The sequence below is a fragment of the Poecilia formosa genome, unplaced genomic scaffold (genome assembly GCF_000485575.1).
Source record: "Poecilia formosa unplaced genomic scaffold, Poecilia_formosa-5.1.2 Scaffold224, whole genome shotgun sequence".
In the NCBI taxonomy this organism is placed as follows: Eukaryota; Metazoa; Chordata; class Actinopteri; order Cyprinodontiformes; family Poeciliidae; genus Poecilia; species Poecilia formosa.
This window is the reverse complement of record NW_006800163.1, coordinates 543393-566731: the sequence shown is the minus strand read 5'-3', so window position 1 is coordinate 566731 and position 23339 is coordinate 543393. Positions and strand designations below refer to the sequence as shown.

At 37.6% G+C, this 23339-nt stretch overlaps 3 protein-coding genes across 3 annotated transcripts in view; 2 read left to right on the top strand and 1 right to left on the bottom strand.

Moving 5' to 3' along the window:
- LOC103149391 (plasma membrane calcium-transporting ATPase 1-like) overlaps positions 1-2465 on the bottom strand; it is a 32642-nt gene extending 30177 nt beyond the window's left edge. The window contains exon 1 of the mRNA XM_007568517.2: positions 2108-2465. The gene's annotated coding sequence lies outside the window, so the exon portion shown is untranslated. The remainder of the gene's footprint in view (positions 1-2107) is intronic.
- Positions 2466-3939: 1474 nt separating this feature from the next.
- bet1l (Bet1 golgi vesicular membrane trafficking protein-like) lies at positions 3940-8549 on the top strand. Its single transcript, XM_007568515.2, has 4 exons — positions 3940-4075; positions 5136-5221; positions 5694-5750; positions 5865-8549. Exons 1-4 carry the CDS (start codon positions 3955-3957, stop codon positions 6030-6032), a joined length of 432 nt encoding a protein of 143 aa, XP_007568577.1. The 5' UTR covers positions 3940-3954; the 3' UTR covers positions 6033-8549.
- Positions 8550-8829: 280 nt separating this feature from the next.
- Positions 8830-19947, top strand: deaf1 (DEAF1 transcription factor). The gene is made up of 13 exons (XM_007568514.2): positions 8830-9262; positions 10413-10510; positions 11256-11382; positions 11485-11634; positions 12563-12702; positions 12890-12955; positions 13935-13979; positions 14681-14804; positions 16295-16429; positions 16699-16991; positions 18163-18261; positions 18348-18437; positions 19314-19947. The coding sequence occupies exons 1-13, from the start codon at positions 9067-9069 to the stop codon at positions 19413-19415; spliced, it is 1665 nt and encodes a 554-aa protein (XP_007568576.1). The 5' UTR covers positions 8830-9066; the 3' UTR covers positions 19416-19947.
- The last annotated feature ends 3392 nt before the right edge of the window (positions 19948-23339 follow it).

Genomic DNA, 23339 nt, shown 5'->3' with positions numbered 1-23339 from the left:
CAAAAGGGGTGCTGATATACATTTTTTAAGCTCCTTTACAAATGATCTTCTCTTTTGACTGCTGTTAAGCTGCATTTACACAAACAGTTAAACAGGAGACTGTCCCTTCAAAACAAAAGTCTTACAGCTCAAATAGGAAGTTAGCCCTAGTTAAAATTCAGTGCCATAGGCGGGGACAGTCATTTGTACATCGCCTTATCATGACAGCATAATATCAGACAGATAATCTGTGAAAAGACCTAGCTCCTCCACCTCCTGCCTGAGATACTACTGCCATCTGAAGTAATGCACCCTCACCAAAAACAACTAATCATAGCGAGGGGGAGTGTCTTAGTGCTGTCAGTCAAACTAGTGTACGTGCTGCTGAATGTGACAGTTTCAACAAAAAAAAAAATATTTTGAAAAGCTACATACTGTAACTTTAGGGCTTGTATTTACAGTGAACAATATTTTTAATGAAGTTAAAACTTTTATCAACTAAAGACTGAAAAAGCATGTACACCACTGATAATAAATCAACCTTCAGCTCCTTAGCATTCAGACAATTACAGTCCTAACAGCTTCTCTAGATTTTTTTTTCTAAGCCCAGATTCTTTGTTGTTTCTGATATTCTAACCAGTTCCCAAAGGATGGGGAAAGAAGGATAAAAGGAAGTGAAGCCAGTTCCTAATCTATCTAACATTATCCATGATGTTGAATCTCACAGTGGTCAGAGATCAGACTAAACTCAACGATGCAAAACAGGAATCTGGGTGGGAGAAGGCTTCAGTCTCTCTCGTCTAGAGGTCACTCACTGACAGTGTCATCTGGTATCAAAGCATCGTCTCTCAAGGCTGGGAGTTGTTTGCACATGTTCCCTCAGCCAGCTTGGGCTGATACGGCACGAGAGAAAAACAGGAATCTGTTATTATAATAGAAACAGTCTTTTTCTCTCCTGGACGGCAGGAATAAACCAAATGGGATAAATTTTCAACCAGTTCCGGGGAACCATTGATCAGATGACACTTTATAGTCTACGAGGCCATGGTGGCGACGGTGGCAGGAGTTTGCCCGCAATCGGCCAGTTGCTGGTTCAATCCCCACCTTAATTTGCCTTTTCTCAGATTTAAACTGTCTCTTAGCAATAAAAACCTTCACACTGAATCCAACCTGATTCACCTTTTTTTTCAATCGTAAAAAAAGGTTTTGGTCAGAGGGTCTGGTCTTTTCAAAAAAGTAATAATTCCTCATTCTAGACCAGTGGTGGGCAACTCCAGGCCTGGAGGGCCGGTCTCCTGCAACTTTTAGATGCATCTCAACTTCAACACACCTGAGTCAAATAATGAGGTCGTTAGCAGGACTCTGGTGAACCTGACTGGATTTAGGAGGTGATTCAGCTACTGGATTCAAGTGTGTTGGATCAGGGAGACATTTAAGAGGCGCAGGACACCGGCCATCGAGGACCAGGATTGCCCACCCCTGTTCTAGACCCTGGGCGTTTCCAACTAATGCCAGGGGGTGTGCAGCTCTGGTCCTCCAGGGCTGTTGTCCTGCCTGCTATAAATGCACCGTGCTTTGTAAAAAACAAATGACACCTGGCACTTCAAATTCAACCATCATTACTCTATTGTAAAATAAATAAAACTCTCTTAAATCTACTATATGTTAACGTGTGGAGGTATAGATCTTAACTTTGTGTCTCTGACTGAGCGTGTTTATGTTTCCCTCAGGTGGTGACCTCGGTGCCTTCAACTGTAAGCTGCTGTGTCAATCAGTCAGCTTAATCTGAACGAGGCAGAGGCAGCCTGTTAAAAGCTGAAGGAGGGAGGAAAAACTGAGCCACAGTGAGCACAAGTCATGGCTGTCAAATTAGTGGAGGAAGCTAATGGTCAACGTCCATGGCCTTATCAAACAACAATTCCAAAACAAAACATGTCAGGATTCCTAAATTGTCTCACTTCAGGAACTGGAATTAATTTTTTACTACATTGTCTGCTAATCAGTTAAAGTACATAAAATCACATTAATGTGTTTCTGTTGAGGATCTACAAACAACTAACTATGTCTGTTGAAAGCAACAAAGCAATGTCTTCTTTACAAGCCTGAGGAGAAGAAAGGATTTACTCACACAAACTTCCCCCATCGCCTCCAGTTAGCAGCAGCAGCAGGTATTAGTGGCAGTCCGATTACTCTGAGCAGCGTGACAATCACAGCTCCAGAACCAGCCCATAACCCATCAGTCTGCAGACCACAGCTTCACTCATCAAACTGAAGAGAAATTCATTCTGACCTTCAGCGAGCTTACAGGCACAAGAAGCGCTCCATCGCAGGAAAACAGGAGGAAAAAGAAAAGAGCTCACAAAACAGAACAGAGCTGGCTAAATGATTATCTGTGGAAAGCCTTGCCTAATCTAATTAGACAATCTGTGGCTTCAGAGAGCTCCAGAGAGGCTGTGGCTGCTCCTGCAGCTCCTCCTGCTGAGAGGGACGCGCAGGTGTCTGCGCACACAGCATGTAAACCATGTGCAGCTTCCACATCAGAGATGCATGTACTCCCATCAGCATCAATACATCTGCTGCAAGCAGTGGAAGTTTCCTACTGCTGGGATGAGCATGGAAAACACCAGAGCATTTTCAGAGAAAATTTTAAGAATTCAAGTGCAAAGCAGGCAGTAGACAGAGCAACGTACAACTGGTGCTCCAAACTCATAGAAACACTCTGACCTGACCCATGTTAGACTACTGCCTTTTCTATTCCCAACGCTCTGACTGCATCAGTGCTTCTTCTTCTTTTTCTTTACAGTGGCTTCTATTTGCTACACACAAACCTCACATCCCCCTCCATCCAATACCTACCCAGAGGAGCAAGCTCATGTCAGGTGGCACAACACACAAACACACACAGGTGGATTACAGCACATAGTGATACAGGGGGATTGACTGAACACACACACACACACACACACACACACACACACACAGGGATATTACTCTTTCACTTAACATGTTTTAGTTTACTTGTGCTTTTATATCCTACAAGTTTGTCTAAAGTTTCCCCTCCACTTTAGATGATGACCTCCATACCAGGACTTACTGCCTGGGTCAGCTGGAGGACTGCTCACCGTAGCAGATGCGCTGAGTGGACTTAAGTCTGTTTGATTCACTCTTAATATGAATATGAATATGAATGCATATGTTTCGAGTTAGAATTCAAAGTGCCTAGTGAGTAATGAGTAACATCTTTTTTTTTATTTTATCTTAGCAGGACGTACATCCGGATCTGCTCACTGAAACTAACAGTCGTCCATTTGACTTTTGGATTATTATTAAATGAATGTCAAATTGCAAAATGTGACGGCTGCTTCAGATCTTCAGTGAAATCAGTCGGTTGCTTAGAAGACGTGTCCACGGCACGTGTATATGTGCTGCCTCCCTGTGGTCAGATATCGTCAGTACACTACACTTCATAATAAAAGCTGTTCGTTATTGCACTCACTCATTGCAGTCTGTGCAATGAGTATATTTAATTAATTTTTTAAATATTAAATGATCGATCATTAGATCAGTTGCAAAGTACTGTAGTAGATTTTTATTTTTATTTATTTATTCTTTTTTTTCTTTCTTTTTTTTATTTTTTACCAAATGCTTATTTTACTCTTACTTGAGTAATTTCTTGGACGGCTACTTTTTACGTTTACTTGAGTAAAAAAATACGATGCAGTAACAGTGCTACTCTCACTTGAGTACCACTGTTTGGGTACTCTGCCCACCTCTGTTTGCTCTAAACTCAACCCATATTAGTCATTCACTGGTCATTAACTGTGTGAACTTTTTTTTTTTTTGCTTGTTTTACATGTTTATTAACTGTGTGAACTGATACCTATCATGTGCCACCAGAGGCACACGCATGTACACTAAGTGGCGACGTTTGCTATCCGTCAATGAGAGGATGATGAAGAAAACGTTGCTTAAGTAATGTTTTTTTTTCTGCCACTCACAAAATGGCGGACGTATGTTATTGAAGAAACACGGTGGTCATGCGCATCTGAACAGCTGATCGTGCCCTCAGAAAGCAACATGGCGGACTGGAACAGAGGTACAGTTTGTTTTTAGACACGTATCCACTTTCTCAGATTAAGCCGTTCGTTATGTTTATCAACCAAATAACTCTTCTTATTGCCTAAATGGAACGTTGTGGTGGTGGCTAAGTTCGAACCCCACCTTATGGGATGACAACTGCGATTAATTAATCTAAACTAGCCTTAAACTTGCGAAGCTAGCAACTTTACAAGTTTCTAACAAGGGCTAGCAAGACTTAGATGAGCCCAGATTTCACATCCAAAGTCTTAGTTTGTACAGTTATAAGTTTGTACATTCGTCCTTTCATCACTTCCTCCATTTACTTTTTTGCCATTTTTTCATTCCTTGTGTCGTAGTTCTTGTAGACATGCATAGCAAGTCTACAAAGGCGTTGATGTTTTGCAGTAAACAGCCCTGTAGGAAGCAATTTCAAGCCGAAAATCGTCCCGTTATGGTTTTGCGACGGATTTAAAATATAAACGTTCGTTCTAGTTTTTATGACTGCCTCCTTTGTCAAGAAAGGAAGTGTATCTTTAACAGGGATTTCAGTATTGAAAATCAGTCAACAGTAGCTGTAAGGAAGCTTTCTGTATAGTGTGTTTGAAGGCAGTGAAGCTAGGCAACCTGTACAGTGGGTGTAAAAGCTCCTGAGGCACAAGACACACATAAATCACTGGATAAAGTTTTATTTCATCTGCTTAAAAGAAGCTCTGTTAAGTGCTAACATTTTCCTCAATCAATGAGAATGAAATATAAAGTCTTGAATTAACAATTGTTGTTTCTTTAAAAAAAAGTCATTCACACTTTTTAAATAAAAGCTGCCATGTTTGAGAATAACATTAATGTAATTTGACTGGACTTTACTAGAGAACTGATTTACAGGAGAAATGCAATTGTTAATTAGTTATCCATTATGTCTCCAAATTTAAAGGTTTATTTGTTTTTTTAAGTACTTAAACTATCAAAAAGAAAAACAGAGTGGGGTGTGGGGAGGCATTTAACAAAATTCTTGGTTTTAAATTCCAACTTGTAAACATTTAACACTGGCCTGGGTGTTTGTGTCTGTGTGTCTTCAGGTCATGGCTCTGTCGACAGCATGCTGGATGCTGAAAACAAACGACTGGCTGATAACTTGGCCAGTAAAGTTTCCCGACTGAAATCGGTATGTAAAAACCAACAAGAGCTTATTTCCACCGGTGTAATTATCGGTGATGGTTGTCGGTTGTCTGCCTGTCTGCTTGTTATTTTGAGATTTTAGCCACAGCTGCTACTTCCTTCTTCCATTTGTACGCGTTAAAGGGGCAGTATTATGTAAAATAAATTTGTTTGAGCTTTACATCATGTTATAATGTTTACCCTCATCAAAAATATACCTTGATTCTTTCATGCATGTTTGAGAAATCCTTTAAGTTTTATACCAACTGAAGGTAACATGGTTACTTGATTATGCTATAAAATAATACTATGTGCCTGGAAAATACATAATACTGTTAAATAAATTTTTTTCTCCAAACTTAAAGGTTTAGAATTTTTTTTTTTTCAATTAAAAAAGCTTTGTGACTTTTATGGACGTACAGTTTGAAATAAGGAGTAGTTCCAAACTTTGTCATACTAATTAAATCTTTCTCTGACAGCTGGCTTATGACATTGACAGAGACGTGGAGGATCAGAACGACTACTTAGACAACATGGTGAGTCCGTCTTGTCTCTGATGTAAGCAGTTCTTGCAGACCTCTAGGTCTTATTGCAGGTGTGTGTTGGCAGAAACTAAAGCTGTAATTGTCTTCTCCCTCTTCGTCTTCCAGGACTCAAATTTCATGAGTGCAACGGGCCTGTTGAGTGGCAGTGTGAAGCGGTTTTCCACAATGGTCCGATCTGGCAAAGACAATCGACGCCTCCTCTGCTACGTCTCCGGAGGGCTGGTCCTGGCCTTCTTTCTTCTCTATTACCTGGTTTCCAGGATCCAGAGCTGATTTCAGGAAAGCATCGTCAACCCGTGTTGATGTGAAACTCAGACTGACAAACCTTAGCTGATAGGCTTGAGTAGCCTCTCGGGTCCTCATGCTAAGAAAAGACCTTTTTGATAAAAAGAAACTGGATGTATATATGTGTATGTTTAGCAGAACTGATGTGCAGCAGCTGGTATTTGCTATCTCACCTGGGGAAACTATAGTGGGTGTTGTTATGCTAAAGAACAGGGAACATGCCAACATGCCGATGCTTCCACACGAAGCTAAGCGATTCCAAAGTGGAGCAGAAAGAAGGCTTCACTCAAACACGTCAAGGAGGAGTTACCTTCAGCCCTGCTAAGGTCATGCTTGCAGTCCAGGATCTACATGAAGTTTACACCTCGTGATTGTTTGAGAAGCGTCTAAACAGAATGGTTGATCCTCTGCCGTCATGCTTCTGGTTCACCTCGGGTTTAAGTAAGCAGACTGAATTTACAAAGTGCTAGTCATGGATTCCAAAACAGCCATGAAAGAAGGGTGGATGTAACTGAACATGTGATCACAGCTACAGCACACCAGGCTGGGATGCAACCAGAGCAGTAAAACCTTTATGATCATATGGTCAGATGTCTGTTAGTCTGCTGATTCAGTTTTTTTTAAATCCCAAGTTATAGAAATAATAATCAAGGATTTTTTTGGGTCTTTACATTGCTATGAAAGAATGAACAGAGGAATTCTTGGCAATGTGAAAACTTGAGTCCTGTCCAAGCAAATTTACCTTCAGTAAACAACATTTAATGTCGGTCACAAAAATTCCTGTTTTCTCTTGAAAATGTAGTTTCTTTTTGGGGGGAAATAGGTTTGTGAGCTCATAAAGTAATAGTGGTTTAAAACCCAGTATTTTGTTTGATTTGATTTCTTTATTTCAAACTGGTTTTTAAAAACAAGAATAAAAGGCAGTGCATTCTGTTCAGTTTAATCCTTCAGTATGTGTGTGTCAGGCTGATTAGTACTTGTTAGTAGAGTCACAGGAAAACTAGGCTGGTGTGTTTAAGAACCACTGATAAACTAAATAGCTCAAATAATTTGTCATTCCTATCAGCAAACTTACTCACAATATACTAACTGTTACCATATTGTAATTTCCATGTTCTTTTTTATGTTTTACTGTGTCTACTTCACCACTTATTAATATCACCCATTGTTAAATTTCCAGTTGGTTTTTAGCTTAATTTTTTTTCTTAGTATCCATAATAGAAAGTTTAGAGAACTGAATTTTTTTGTATTTCCTTTTCTTCCCACCCTCTTCAGTTTACAGTTTTTTTGGGAATGTTAGTTTTAACAGCAGACTTTTATTTACTGATTGATCAATATTCATCTTTAGCAAAATACAACACAGTCTTGAGAAAACCCCCTGGGAGATTTAAATTTTAAGCCTTTTCTGATAAATTGTTATAGTCTAATAGGAAACTCCTGACATGTAATGCTTAATTTAATATGGATGAAATTCAAACTAATTTTTCTCAATATGTCTAATGCACTGTGTAAAATACTGTGATTACTTCCTGCTCTCAGATTACATAAATGAATTACTCTACCAGTAAATGAATATTTCTCACTAATAATTTGATTGTTTCTTCGGGAATATAATGCTAACTTTTCAGATGTTTTAGAGGGCTCAAATGCATTATAGCAAAATTAATTACTGTGTTTCATTTAAATATTGATCATAAAATGTTCAAGATGTTCTAAGTTGTTTTCATGAAAAATGCTTTGATATTTTGTTTCATTGGCTGTTTTGGAGGCATAATTGAAGCACATTGCACACATTAAAGGGAACAGTGAGCACTTTATTACTCTTCAGTAACTTGTCTGAATAATATAGAGCACATCCACAGACATGTAACAAAAGTAGAAAATATTGAAACTGATCAAAAGCCTCCACTTTTTTCTTTTTACTTTTTTAGCTCACTATACCAGAAAGTTCTGCTGCACTACAAAGAAGCCCTTCATAGCAAAAACTTTTAATGCCTTAGTCACAGATTTAAAATAATTTGTTGTAAATATTATCTGCAAGTGATTTATTTTGCTGTTATTTTTATGTTGTCTCTTGTTAAAATGCTTACATGGTTTTCCATGGAGTTTAAATGGAGCTGGTTTGTTCTAAGTGTGTTCATAAGCAGATGTGAATGGATAATGTCATGTGTTCAGTGAAAGGGCTCAGGGTTAGGGCTGACAAAGTTCACATTCTGTTCTATTCAGGTAAATTTGTTGCAGCCAATATATAATTTTTATTTTATGAATGATTTTGTAATTCAGTATGAATAATGTTCCACCACAGGCGGCCCTGTGGAAGTGCAAACAAGGAATCTGCTCTGAAACGCCAGGAAACTGAAACATGAAAATTAATAGAAGTCAAAAACACTGATTTTAAGACAGTTTTCAACGAGTTAGAGAACAAAGCATGGGTATTTTGATGATGTAAATATATTTTAATAATCGTTACTTGGATTTACAAAATATACATACATAAATTTCCGTTGGCCGTTATCCGTGTCTTAATGTTTGGAAGGTTGCCTGAAAAAAATAAAACCCTTCTCCAGTTATATTTCTGTTTCCTGCCTTCTTTGTGAGTGGTGCAGAATGTCAATGTAGAGTTAGACTCATAAATCTTTGTGGTTTTATGTTTAAGCCAAAAAAAGTGAAGCTTAATGAGATCCATCATCGCTTAAGTATGAAATTCGCGTGCAAAATTGCTATTATTCGCCCGTTTCTCCTCGGTTGAACTCGTACCAGTTCGGCATTTTCCGGTTTATCGCTTGCCGTAGGTTTGAAATAAAAATAAATTATGATTTCCCTTTAATTTTCCCGGTCAGCTCGTATATCCTAAGAGTTTTCCTGAGTTTCTGGTAAATATAGTTGTAGTTTATTTAATACAATTTACTTTACGAGTTCTGTTACTTGTGCGTCGCTTTATTCGAGGCTCCGGGAACCTCGGATCTGTTTCTTTGTTCCGCGGCCGCTCGGCCCTATTCGGTTCTTGTCGTTCCGCGGAAGAATGGACGAGGCAGCCTCGGCCACGAAGGCACTCGGGCTGGATGAACCGCCCATCGGTGGGTCGGTGGAGGGAGTGGGCTCGGATACGGAGTCGGAGGCCGAAGTCGCTCCGATGTCTGTGATAGCGGAACCGCGAAACATCGACATGAGAGCCGAGCACCTCCCGAACTCAGACGAGGCCGAAGCGGCATTCGCAGGTAGGAAGCAGCAGAAGGCCATGGCTGTTCGGGAGGGTTAACAGAGGGTTAGATGTAGTTAGCATAACAAGCAAATGTATTACTTTTTATTGGTATAAATCACATAAAATCACAGGAGTATTCTGCATTTTAAAACAACCAGCGAAACCTTGTGGTTGATATTTGGACCCAACTTCATTCAAATATGTTCCTGAAGTAATTTTAAGAGTCTCAGTGATTTAGGTGTTCTTTCATTTTCCTGTAAGAAATATTTATAAATATAAATAGTAATACAAAATACAGATATTACTCATAAAAGTAACCCCGCAGCTATAAGTAAAAAATATCAATATAGAAAATATATTGTGGAGGCTGCCTCAGTCATAGTGTGGTTATTAACCCCCACCCACCAAAAATATTACATTTAATCTATAATTACTTACAAAATAAGACTTCAGAATTTAATGTGTTCCTCTCTTGCAATACAAAGTGAAAGAATCAAAGAACTTGAAATAAATGGATACTGACTTATTAGTTGAACTTTGGTTACTAAAAATTGTCCTTTTAATTGTTTTAAAAATCGTGGAATTTGGAATTGTGTCATTTCACTCTGAATAAAAAAAGACAGTTTACCATAATATTTATGCCAGTAGTGAGTATATTTAAACTTCTCATTGAAACTGTAGAATACAAAGAGAGTTTGCGACAAATAGTACATTCATTTTGTACCCATTGTGAGGTCATGATACTCTTTCAGTGTTCTAGTTTTATTGAAAAACATTGAACAATACCCAATGACACAAACTTATTTTAGTGGCACATGAGATAGTGCGCTCAAATATAAATATAAAGCTTAGGCAATTGAAGGCCAATCTTGTCTAACTTTACGGAGGTAGATACGATCGGTGGATATGGTCGGTTTCCCATGGAAGTATTGGCTGATCACCCAAAATCAACGAAATTGGGCCGATTGGTCTGTTCACCCCAAGATGCAATCTTAAGTTCATCAACATAGAGGAATTTAACGTGTTAATACAAGCTTTTATTGTGTCCCATACTTTCAGCTGTGAAACTGGTTTGACTTCATTTCACAGTCCTGTCTTATTCACAGAAATAATTTGTTGTAGTTTTTCTTGGACCTCAGTGATTTTTATCTTTTGTGGCTGATCAGAGGTGGCTGCAGTGACCGTGGCGGATGTTCAGGCTGCAGAGGACAATGTTTTCACCACCACAGTCGCTACATCCGCAAGCCTTCCTGAGCATGTTCTGGTAAATAACACCTCACTGCTCACATCTCTCCAGGGACTTATGTTTAATTTGTAAGATTACTTCATGGAGGAATAAAAGTGAAAGTCCACTTTTACATAATTTATTCTGACATCATAAATATTGCTGTGGGACTTGTGAAAAAGAATTTGTCTAGAAATTCAAAAATCCAACTTTAATATCTGTATTGAAAAACATTCTATATCAGTGACAATGTGCCTGACCCCTAAGGGCAGATCTATTGATTCTATTGATTCTAGTTCTATGCTCTGTGCTCATTCATCATTTATTCTACACTATGTTTATAATTCCTAATTGAACCTTCTGAATCATTTGAAAGGTTTGTTGCAGTTCATTTTTTATGTGTTTGACCAAAGTAGTCAACCTGTTGTTTTGGTCACTTTCAGTTTCATTATTATTTATTTTAAATTAGCTGTTCTACTCCTAATCGATTGACTGAACAAATTAAACTTGTGTTGTTTTTTCATGTTTGACCAAGCTTGGGAATCCTTTGGTGCATATAAGAGTACTGTACTGGTGCAAAGTTATCAAATATGTTTGTAATTCACTACATTTATATCTGTGTTAAAAAAAACCCAGAATACATTTTAAGTCAGTTCTGCACTTTTTTTCTGTATCGGATCGCCATTGGCCGATGCTAAACCTCAGATATCTGTGTGGTATGGGAAGTGAATATCATTTACAGCATGTTATTGTTTGACTGTGTGCTGTGTTTGTGTGCTTACAGAGTGGCAGGACCACTCTGCAGCTGGGTGAAGGGCTCAGTACCCAGAAAGCCACCCTGATTGTGGTTCACACTGATGGCAGCATCGTGGAAGCAACGGGCCTCAAATCTGCTGCCACCATCACATCCGGTGTGCTGCACTGTCCTGGCAGGACGATGCTTTTTTTTTCTTTTCATCAGCAAGCGAAAAAATATCACAAATGATTCGTATCCCTCTGTGTCCGTCTGTCAGGCCCTCAGACTCCACCCACTCCTCTGACTCCGCTGCAGGACAAAGACTCTTGCTCCAAATACAACTGGGACCCGTCTGTGTACAACAATGAGTTGCCAGTCCGCTGCAGGAATACGAGCGGAGTCCTGTACAAGAACCGGCTGGGATCAGGTGACATCTTGTGAAAACTGTGGCTTCTGTCTTGTGGTATCAGCACAAATCTGGTGTGTCTACCTGCCTGTATGTATAACTGGGGCTCAGCTTTTTAAATTTAATTTAAAAAACAAGTTACTTTTTTTAAATAATATACTGGCATCCTTTTCATTTTCCAATATCTGATTGCATTTTCTGTCATTATTAATATCGGATATCGATATTGGTCCAAATCTTCATATCAGTGCATCCCTACCTAGTACAATATGTTTTAGTCCTGAGTTTGCAGAGCACAGTGGTTAAGTATTGGTGATTAATAGCTGCTGAAGCGACTACAGCCTTGAGAAATGCGAAATCTTAGCAAAGTTAGGAAGACTCAGTAGATCAGGTAACCAGTTGGTCAATGGAGAAATGCGTGGACTTGATTGGTCAGCAGTTTTCCAGCAGAAACTGGAATTCATCCCAAAGCCAGACTTCTGAACATAAAGTGTGAGCTCCCGAGTTTGAAAATGAAATCTCTGCAGTCTGTTGTTACTATTAGTCTGTTTTTAAGTAAATTTTAGACATAAAATGTGATGAAAAACACAAAGCCACAAGCACAAACTTACAGTTTGAGCAAAGGACCTTTTTAATTCTCTGCTCTTTCCATGTTCTTTTTTACGCTTCTCTGTGTTTATTTCACAATTTATCCATATTATTCATTGTTAAATTTCCAATTGGTTTTAACTTACCTTGTTTCCTCGAAGGGTCTACAATAGAAAGTTTAGGCAACTGAATATTTTTTTGTATTTTCGTCCCCCCCCACACTCTTTGGTCATGTTGGTTTAAACAGCAGACTTTTATATATCGATTGTTTGATCAACATTCATCATCAGCAAATTACAACACAGTCTTGTTTGCGTTATTCCTGATGTTTTCCATGCTAAAATGGTTCTGCATCATTCAGGGGGCAAAGGTCGTTGTATCAAACACAACCAGCAGTGGTTTGCTCCAACTGAGTTTGAAGCTTTAGCGGGAAGAGCGAGCAGCAAAGACTGGAAGAGGAGCATCAGATACGCTGGCCGACCTCTGCTCTGCCTCATACAGGTACTGAACTGTGCAACAGCTACACTGTAGGACCGCAACTGTACTGAACGCTTTCATGGTCTCATGGTGTGTTTTACTATTTCATTCAGATTCTAAACAGAAAGCTGGAATACATATCTGCCTCCTCAGTATTTAAACTTGTTTGTGCGTGTGTGTGTGTGTGTGTGTGTGTGTGTGTGTGTTTTAGGAGCATATTCTGAACCCTCATGCTGCTTCCTGTACGTGTGCCGCCTGCTGTGATGACCTGACACACGTGAGTGTCTGTAGGATTCAACACATGCCAGATCACCAGCAACAAAAAATATGAACCCCTGTGTTTATGCTGGAGACTTTTATTGTGAAGTAAACCATCTTAAAAAGGATCATGTAACCGTTCCAATGACGTCAGCAGGGAAACTGCAAAACAGAATCTCCAAGTTGTGGTTTTGATGGACTGAAATGAACCCAAATATTTTATTTGTCTTGGAAAACCCCCCAAAATTGTTTAGATGTTAGTTTAGGCTTTAATCTTACTACACCTTACTGACTCAAATAAACCCATGTTTTTCATTTTGTCTTATAGAAATGTATTCGTAGCCCAAACACAATGAAGAACAATTCAGATTAACTAATTAGTTTAATCAATTAATCATATGATAAATAAACTGGGTAGTTTTTTGAAAGTGAATTTTGATTACAGAGACTTCTTAATACATTTTACTTATGGTTTCAGTTGTAGGTAGTTTTTATTTACTTTTTTATGTATCGTTTTAGGTTGATGCATTTTATTTTGGATAATATTTAAAATATCTTCCAGTTCCAGTGAGAAGTGTGCTGTACAATATTAAAGTTAACTTATCCATGAGAGGGCATACTTACATTGTTATGCCATTCTCAATATATTTCTTTAAAATGGTCTCAAAAAAGCAGTATTATCATTTATCGCAATAATTTGTGAGACAATTTATTGTCAAGTAAGGTTTGTTATCGTGACAGGTCAGTGCGCATAAAGTTTATAGAAAAGAAAAACCCAAACAAAGAATGAAATGTTTGGCAATGTAGCATCTAGATGGCTGATTGTACCTCTCAACATGGCCCCACTCTTATAACACATAATGGTTAACATATTAATTAAATTATGAACTCAATATTTATCCAAAGATCCAGCATAAAGTTGGGTGAGCTGTTCAAGTGGCAGAATTAAGATTTTCTCAGATTTATGCATTTATTGATTTGTATTGCTTCTTTTACAGTCACCAAAGGAAGGGGACTCTGTGACACCAGAAAATATCACCATGGTAACTGTTTAATGTTTGTTTTTTGTGTGTGTCCAGCATTTATATTTAACCTGTTGTCTATTTCTGGGTGAATTCCTTTCTTTTAATACGGTTCAGTAGCTCTGTGATTATCAGGGGGAAAAAAACTTTCTGTAAATACAGGATCTACTTTTTTGTCACTGTTTATTATAAGTTTGAAAATAATTAATTTTAAAATGACCTACAGCTCATTCTTAATCACAACTGTAAAAAAAAACTCTTCCGCATATGTTTACAGGAAATAAGTCAATTGCTAGAAAACTCAGTTTTGATCCTAACTGGAGCTAACCTCTCCTCTGACCTCAGAAGGAATAAAACATGGGAGGATGTGTCTGAAAAATCACTTGAAGTTTGTTGCAGCTGAATTTTACTGTGGAGTTTATGATTATTAGCTCCCACGTGTGATTGCTGTGACAGATTCCTGATTTACAGATTTATCCCCATCTGTTAAGCCTTGTAATTCTACTCTGGAAGCCCCTGCCTTCTAATGCTTTTATTTTTCTATACTTTCCGCTTACTTATTTGTGTGTGTTTGTTAGTTTAGGGCTCCAATCTACCAAAAGCCACAGTTAGCAGTACGGTAGTGCAAGAAGTAAGAAAATCTAAAGTGGTAGTTGTCTAAAACATCTCATCAGCACTCATTTAATCAACAGCTGCTTCTTTTTTTATTTTTATTTTTCCAGACCGGCCCTGTCCGTCTCTTTGTTCCTTACAAAAGACGGAAGAAGGACAACGAGCTCCCGGTTGTACCAGTCAAGAAGGACCTCAGCCCCCTGAAGAATATCCAGCTGACTCCAGGAACCACGTGTATGTAACAGAAATCAGCTTCCATGTGGCTAAAAAAAAAAACAAAAAAAAAAACTTTGAACTGGTTCTTGCTCACATTTAGGCGCTACTGTCATGGGAGCTCATTAGGATTATCATATTTATGTTTAACGTTAGACCAGTTTTAGGTCAGACAACGTATCTCTGATGAGCTACTTTTTGTGCTCAAAATGTATTTAGTCAGACCATTCCACAATTTTTGCTTGCTTTATCCATTCCAAAACCAGGGGATGTGTAGGATCATTGTCCTGTTCATGTTTTAACAATCTGACCCAAACTGTCACAGTCAGAGGAAGAACAACTGATTCCGATATTCAGGAATAATTCAGCATCCATCATAACCTGAAAGATGCTTCATCAGCAGTTCCACTGTCCACCATGAATGGAGTTTCACAACAGCATGCCGTCATACTACGGATCTGTGTTACACTGCATGTTTTTTTGCCAAAGAAAATTTACGTATGCTCTTATTCTGAGATTAGAGAAAATTACCAATAAATTCAAGCTCTTAAATATTAACTGCATGCATCTTTAAAAGCCCTTAATTAAGATAATATCCATGCGCAGGTTGAGGGTGTATATATATATATATATACCTGAGGGTTCTGCGCAGTATCTTGGCTGTGCCTAGAACTGCACATTTCTGGACTGAGATGTCTGATGTTGTTCCTGGGATCTGTTGTAGCCACTGCTCCAGTTTGGGGGTGTCTGCCCCGAGGGCCCCGATGACCACAGGCACCACTGTGGTCTTCACCTTCCAGGCCTTCTCCAGTTCCTCTCTGAGGCCCTGGTATTTCTCCAGTTTCTCATGCTCCTTTTTCCTGATATTGTGGTCACTTGGTATTGCTACATCCACCACAACGACTTTCCTCTGTTCTTTATCCACCACCAGTGGCACAACTACACATTATTCAGGTGGATGTGAAAACATAAATCGGCGCCTCCCCCATCCCCCTCTCCCCCAAAGGAAGGTTGAAGGAGCATGGAAAACATATGCTCGCATGCAGCTAAAACACCAAGTTGTTGTATTTTATGTTTGTATGTGAAACATCGTTAAACATATACAAGATGGCTCCAGAATATCAAAAACGGGGTTAAATTTGTGCTTGTGTTCGTGAAAATGTTGCAATATTTCAGTATGAATTATTGTCTTATAGTTGGTTTACCTTTAGTACTTGCAGCACATAGTAGATGCTTTGCAGTCTGATCACATTAACAACCCAGAAATGCTCATTGGGGTTCACTTTTTTTAGTCAATCTAACGTTCCTTTAAAGAACAGTGAAGATCTAAACATACTCCACAAGAACAAAAAAAAAAAACTTCCTTCTACCAGCGCTACAAGAAAAAAAAAGGTTGTGTTCTTTAAGCCTCAGTCTGGTCTTCACATTCAGGATAGACCTTTTATTTTCTTGCTTGGTTACCAGAAAGTATCGTATGATTGGTCAATCCTGCTATTTTCTCTCTCTGACAGTCACAGTGTCCCCGTCGGGGCAGTTTGCTGCCTCCAGCACATTGACCTTTGACCGTACGCCAACAAGCGACGCTGCCTCAGCCACCATCATCTCAGACGGGTCAGCACAGGGTGACGTGTTCGCCAGCACCACAGGTACGCTCTGTCACTGAGACACTAACTTCACCTGGTCTGTTCTTTTCCAAACGGAGGCAATAAGTGTCAGGCGTTATTTTCAGAGTACTATGAAAATAACTAGTTGTCACTTTTTTGCTGTTTGAGAATTCATACAATACAAGAAACCACCTAATATGATGAACATGCTAATACAGAGTCTAATTCTGTTTTTTAAACAAGCTGGTCTAGTTAAAGTACAGCTTTCTAGTTAAAGTACTGATGTCAGCCTGCCTGTGACTTTCTTCCAGTGCTGACAGCGCTGCCGGCTCTGGCTGTTGCTCCTCAGCCCATCCAAGCCAAAGTAGCAGTGGCCTCCGCGGCATCGTCACCGTCGGCAACGCTGGTGGCGGGGCTGGAAGTGGCGCCTGTAGGAGATGCGTGTTCGGCCGTGAATGAAGGAGAGAAGAACACCTGGGTGTACCTGGAGGAACTGGCAAACACACTGATGAGCAATGTGCAGCAGCTGAAGGCCCTGATAGAACAGGCCAAAAATGCTGTTGGGGAGCCCGCAGGGGTCAAAGGTCATGGGGGCAGGAAGGAGGTGAGGTCAACTTGCAACCAGAAACTCTTAAGAATCAGATAGAAAAGTTCAAACTGTTTAGACCAGATCCCATAACTTTGAAGGAGAAGGAAAATGATACATTGTTTTAATTTTCTTTTACAAATGAAAATCCACAGTGTGCGATCATATAGTCCCTTTGATTTGGTTTAGTACAACCAGCAACCTTCAGGTTAGTAAATAGAAACTTCCTGATTAAGATCAGAGTCTACATGAGTTAGAAAGTAATCAATGTTCAGACCTACATCTAATTTAAGAATTTTTTGCTTTTTGTTTATAAAAAGTCATAAGCCATTAATTATTTTCAGCCCACTTTACAAAAATGTGTAGAGCTGAAACTATTAATAAGATTAATCATGATTAATCACTTATTGAAATAATTATCTACTCAATTAATTGTTAAATGAAGTATACAAACTCTAAATCATCCAGACTGCTGAAAGAACAGCTGTAATTGTATAAAATATGTATACATTTTGCATTTAAGATAAAAAAAAAATCCTCTTTGTCTGTAAATATAATCTATTCACAACTCCTCATGTTGTGAATAGATTATATTTAACCCTAACCCAGGTGAAGTTTTAGCTTCACCTGCTTCAAATTCTGTAAAACAGAATATGTTATTAGGAACCTTTTCATGGAATTATTAACTGCTTATCCTAAAAAATATTCACCAGAGCAGCCCTCTGCTGTATTGACGTAAAGCTGAACAGAAAGGTCATGTAGATGTATTTTTTAGCTGCAGATGCTAAAAAATGCAGATGCTTCCTTTAGCTTACACTAAAGGAATGCTATGTTTCATTTTAGGTAATAAAATGTTTATTTTAATTTTTAAAAAAGGAATTGCTTTATTTGTTTATTTGCATTTTCATATATTATTGCAGAAAATCATCTGAAATGGTTAAATGACAAAATCTGCAGAATATGCCAATTTTTTTACATTTACTTTAGCAATTATTTACTAAAATAATCGCTAGCTGCAACCCTAGAAATTTGCACTACTTTGTTATTACAAATAACTTAAAATTTTTAAATTTTGTAGTTTTATTGTGACATAAGATTCAAAAGTTATGGATACATGTAAGACACTTTATAGCATTTAGAAAAGAGTGGATAGCAGAGATTGATGAAGATAATGTGTTTTGGTGTGCAGTGTGGACTGGGTCAGCCTTTCCAGAACCAGATCTCGTTTCAGCAGCCAGATGACTCAGAGACCAAAAGGAGCTCTGACATCACAGAGATCATCATCAATGTACGACAAACCAGTTTCCACAATGTCAGCGGCGCTTGCTCCGTGGTTCCCTCAATAGCCTAAAGTGTTGTGTTCTTCTTCTGCAGGAGATGTGTGTGAACTGTGGCCGGATGGCGATGAGCGAGTGTACAGGATGTCACAAAGTCAATTACTGCTCCACATTCTGCCAGAGGAAGGTGGGTCTCCATACTTCCTACAGAGCCGCGAAGGCAGATACTCCCTTTCATTTATTAGATGTTTTTTGCTTTTTTCACTGAAATGTTTCAGAACATCATGCTAATTTTAGCTTTAGATAAAGGTAATCAAATAATTTAATTTATCAAAGGCAAAGTAATCTGAAGCAACCTGAATAATGGTAGAAAGTTACTAATAAGTTATATCCAAATTATTCATATCCCTGGCAACAGAGTAACTAGTTACATTTATTTGAGTAACGTTTTGGGAAAAAAGTACTTTTAGGAGTATTTTTACTATGGTGTACTTTTTACTTTTACTTAAGTACGGTAATTTTATTATTAGGTATCTCTACTCTTACTTGAGTAAAATGTCTTTATTCTCTATCCAGTGTGAGTAACTTCACTGAATGGTGAACAAACATGTTTTAACCAAAAATTCACCAGACTCAGACACACATCTGCAGTTTTTGTTAAAGTTTCAATAAGTTTTATTTTGAAAGAAACTGATTTGGAAAAATGTTTTTTTTTTTTTTGGCCTGATTTTGTTTGTTTGTAATTATGTTATTTATATGAATAACTTTGGTCTTTAAAATACCAAAACTCCCACATAACTTTATTTTTTAAATATTAAATGATTGATAATTTAATCAGTTATTCAGTACTAGAGTCGCCTTTTTACCAAATACTTTTTTGCTGTTACTTGAGTCATTTTTTGGATGGCTACTTTTTACTTTTACTTGAGTAAAAATATGTTGAATAGGAGTCAAAGAGTCAAACCGAAGACTAAAATGGTGGCCATATTGTGGTGTGGCACTAATAATAACTATTTATAAGTACTGTGTTCTATAGAAGCCTTCTATTTTTTGGTCTATGCAGGACTGGAAGGATCACCAGCATTTATGCTGTCAGTCGTCAGGGGGCGTCGGTGTTCCAGAGGAGGAGGCAATCACAGCCATCGACATGGACAAAGTGAAATGAAGGCGGAGCTAGCTGCACTGCTGCTCCTCTTCTCTTCAGCTGCTCCGGTGTAACAGTTACAACAGTTACTCCCATCACTTTACATCACATTATCACAGTGGCAACTAGTGTTTATGAGAGGAACTGCATCTGAGCAAACTGAACAATAGTTAAAGTTCAGTATATAACTGTAAGATTGGAGCTCAGTACTCGGTATGCCATGCTGTGTGGTAAAGTTGTCAAATCAAACTGAATACTAGATGTCTATTTTTTTATGATCTTGTTTGTTTTATTTTTATTCAACATCACAATACTTTCATTTAGCACCTTTCCTGAGAGACAGAGTTCACTTTGCTAACTTGTTGCCATTTTAACTCGTCATGAAGATATTTAAGCCTTTACCGCCAGCCCTGGTAAAATGAGGATGAGAAACATCAATCAAAGATAAACCTTCTCTCATATATGTTACTGTAGCCATGTGCTGAAAATTGAAAATATAATTATCTTAAATGAGAAAAAAAAAATCTGTTACAGGTGTGTGTGTGTTTTTTCTCTTTTCTTACTCCTGAAATATTTTTATATCATTAAGTCAAGTTTGTACAGCACATTTCAGTAACAAAGGCAGTTCAAAAATGCTTTTACACGAAAGTGATAAAGAAAAAAAACACAAAGAATCAATACATAATACATCAACATCGCAGTGGCAAAATAACGAGAAATAATAAAAAGTTGTAATCCAGTTTTATTATCCATGTTGTATTTTATATAGTGATATATATATATCACTATATATATATAGTGATATATATATATCACTATATATATAGTGATATATATATATCACTATATATATAGTGATATATATATATCACTATATATATATAGTGATATATATATATCACTATATAAAATACAACATGGATAATAAAACTGGATTACAACTTTTTATTATTTCTCGTTATTTTGCCACTGCGATGTTGATGTATTATGTATTGATTCTTTGTGTTTTTTTTCTTTATCACTTTCGTGTAAAAGCATTTTTGAACTGCCTTTGTTACTGAAATGTGCTGTACAAACTTTACTTAATGATATAAAAATATTTCAGGAGTAAGAAAAGAGAAAAAACACACACACACACCTGTAACAGATTTTTTTTTCTCATTTAAGATAATTATATTTTCAATTTTCAGCACATGGCTACAGTAACACATATGAGAGAAGGTTTATCTTTGATTGATGTTTCTCATCCTCATTTTACCAGGGCTGGTGGTAAAGACTTAAATATCTTCATGACGAGTTAAAATNTCTGCTGAAGTAAGTTATGACACATCTACGCGTTGATTTGTTCTAAGCATCTGCTAAACTTTGAATTGTTTCATCTCCTGGTTACATTGTAATGAGGAGAAGTGTGTCATCTGTTTACATAAGGTAAGTAATCTTACTACATATTATAATCTGAGCCAGTGGAGGGCATGTAGATTTTAAATATGAGGGGTCCTATAATAGAACCTTGGGGTACCCCACTTGTGATTTTTGTCTGCTCTGATGAAAAGTCATGTCAGTGGGAAGTCATTGTTAAGAAGCTATTTAATTTTGAATCCAGTTCAACAATTAAATAGTGAATGATGGGGTATGATGGTGAATGGAAAGTTGGAGATCAGCTTGTAGTTCTGCAGTAGTGACTCGTCCAGACTGTCCTTTTTTGTTTATCAGAAATTTGATAACTGCTGTTTTTACAGACATGGGGGAAGCTTTCTTTGTTTTGGTCCTACTTTCTGTCATTATTTCCACAAACCCTTACAAATTTAAAGTGAACCATAGATGAAGAATAACCAACAATCAGTAAGTTTTATCTAGAGTTTATTCATTGTCCTAACAACAAATGACCTTATTTTAAACAATGGAAAACAGACTAAATACAACAATAATTATTATATAATAAGTCCAAAATTGTTAAACAGCCTTGGTAGATTTTGATTTAAAATGATCTTTAACAGATGATCTGTTAAAGATCATTTTCAAAGACAAAATTCATGAAACATTAGTAAAAAAAAAAAAAAAAGCCAAGGGTTGGTCAGCGGTTGTAAGAATTGTTTGATGCTGTAATGCTAATAAAGGACAACATTCTACTGATTATGGGGAAGGGTAAAATATTTTTGACATTCCATTTTTAATTACATTTAAAGTTTTTGTTTTCATTATTATTATTTTTTACAAAGTTTTATTGTCTTTTGAGAGAAGCCCGTTTCACTTACTATCAGAAATCCACTTTTTGGTTAAATGGAAATCCACATCTGCAAGGGGTATGAATAAATTTGGGCTCAACTGTAACTTGGCTGTCAAAACAGTCAACAGGAAAAAATTATATTTAGCCATAATCTCTTAGCCACAGAGAGCTTGTACAACGAAACATTTTACTGTTTTAGTAAAATGCTTTGTTTAGGCTTTGTAGTGCATCTAAACTCTTATAGTCTAGTTTTCTTTTTCTTGCTTTGGCTAAGAGCAGTATTCATTTTAATATCCCAAAGAAAGGTTAGTATTTACACTGCAAAAACACAACGTGTTTTTGGTCTGATTTCCAGTGCAAATATCTTAGTATAGTTGAAGTAAGACAAAACTAACTTACAAATAACATTACAGCAAGATACAGGGGCTTGCTTTAAGTCAAGATTTCATTAATGTTGATGAAAACGTACTAGTTACATTGGTAGATTATTTCATTTCTCATTTCTCTCTTGCTCTAGATGAAGGTGGACGCTTTTTCCCTCTGCTCCCTCCCAGCAGAGGAGGTTCTGTTTTTGTCCTGTCTTTTTCTATATTTTTGGAGCCTTTCTTCGCACGTCATCTAAATCTACAAATTATGGATCTGGTCAACTGATCTCTCAATGTAATTGATCAAATTTTCGAAGAGAAGTCTGGGCACAGGAGAACTCTCTTGTCCTGTGGGGACACACCCGACGGGGTTCACCCTGGATTTATTCATGACAACAGGATTTCTGCTGTTTGGAGCTTGTGGATTCCTGGATTATTGACAAATTTGTGACGGACTTGGCTGAACTAGTGGACACTCAGACTGTTGGTGTGGACAGAGACGAGGACTCTAAAACTCACTAACGAGTTGGAATCGATCTTGGTGAAGTTGCTAGTTTCGGTTCAGTGGAACGACCAAACTAATTTGGATAATTGGGAACTGAGATTTATTGGAGAGACATTAGGGAAGATTGAAATTTATAATCTTCCTGACCTAAGACATTCTGTTTCTGAATTGGCTTTCCCTGTGTGGCCTTGGAAGGGCTGCATATTTCCAGTCTCCTTGAAGATATGTAAACACAACACTCTTCCCTCCTCACCCCCTCCTGTATCCATGGAGATGTGGAGCTGAGCGCTCCCAAGGACATCATTCCTCGATAACAACACCTTTATTGGACTTTGCCGGGAGGCTGAGCAATGTGGTTTCATAGTCTTTTGACGTCACCGCCTTTACTCATGTCTTTGTTTTGCCCTTTGTTATGTCTGAATGTTGCCATCTTCCCTAATGCGTCCTTTCCTCTTTTTTGTTTTTCTTCTTTCTTTCCTTTGGTTTGTTATTTTGTTTATATTTCCTTTTAATTCATGTCAAGCACTTTGAATTGCCTTGTTGCTGAAAATGTGCAATATAAATAAAATTACCTTACCTTACCATTTACAACAAGACATTTTCCCATATTATAAGTGAAATAATGTGGAAATTGAACTAGTAATTTTTTTCGATAAATGTTAAAGAGTTATTGACTTAAAACAAGCTCCTATTTCTTTCAGAAAAGTTACTTTTAAGTTAGTTTTGTCGGTAACACTTTATTTGAAGGGGGTTGAATAAGACTGTCATGACACTGTCATAAACATGGCATAACACCTGTCATGAATATGAATAAGCCTTCATGAATATTTATGACTGTTGTCATAAAG

Excerpts from the sequence above, each read along its gene's own strand:
- bet1l (XM_007568515.2), top strand. The coding sequence starts at position 3,955 with ATGTTTTTTTTTCTGCCACTCACAAAATGGCGGACGTATGTTATTGAA. Across the intron at positions 5,222-5,693 it reads AAGTTTCCCGACTGAAATCG|CTGGCTTATGACATTGACAG; the intron begins GTATGTAAAAAC and ends TTTCTCTGACAG. Across the intron at positions 5,751-5,864 it reads ACGACTACTTAGACAACATG|GACTCAAATTTCATGAGTGC; the intron begins GTGAGTCCGTCT and ends TTCGTCTTCCAG.
- deaf1 (XM_007568514.2), top strand. The coding sequence starts at position 9,067 with ATGGACGAGGCAGCCTCGGCCACGAAGGCACTCGGGCTGGATGAACCG. Across the intron at positions 10,511-11,255 it reads GCCTTCCTGAGCATGTTCTG|AGTGGCAGGACCACTCTGCA; the intron begins GTAAATAACACC and ends GTGTGCTTACAG. Across the intron at positions 11,383-11,484 it reads TGCTGCCACCATCACATCCG|GCCCTCAGACTCCACCCACT; the intron begins GTGTGCTGCACT and ends TCCGTCTGTCAG.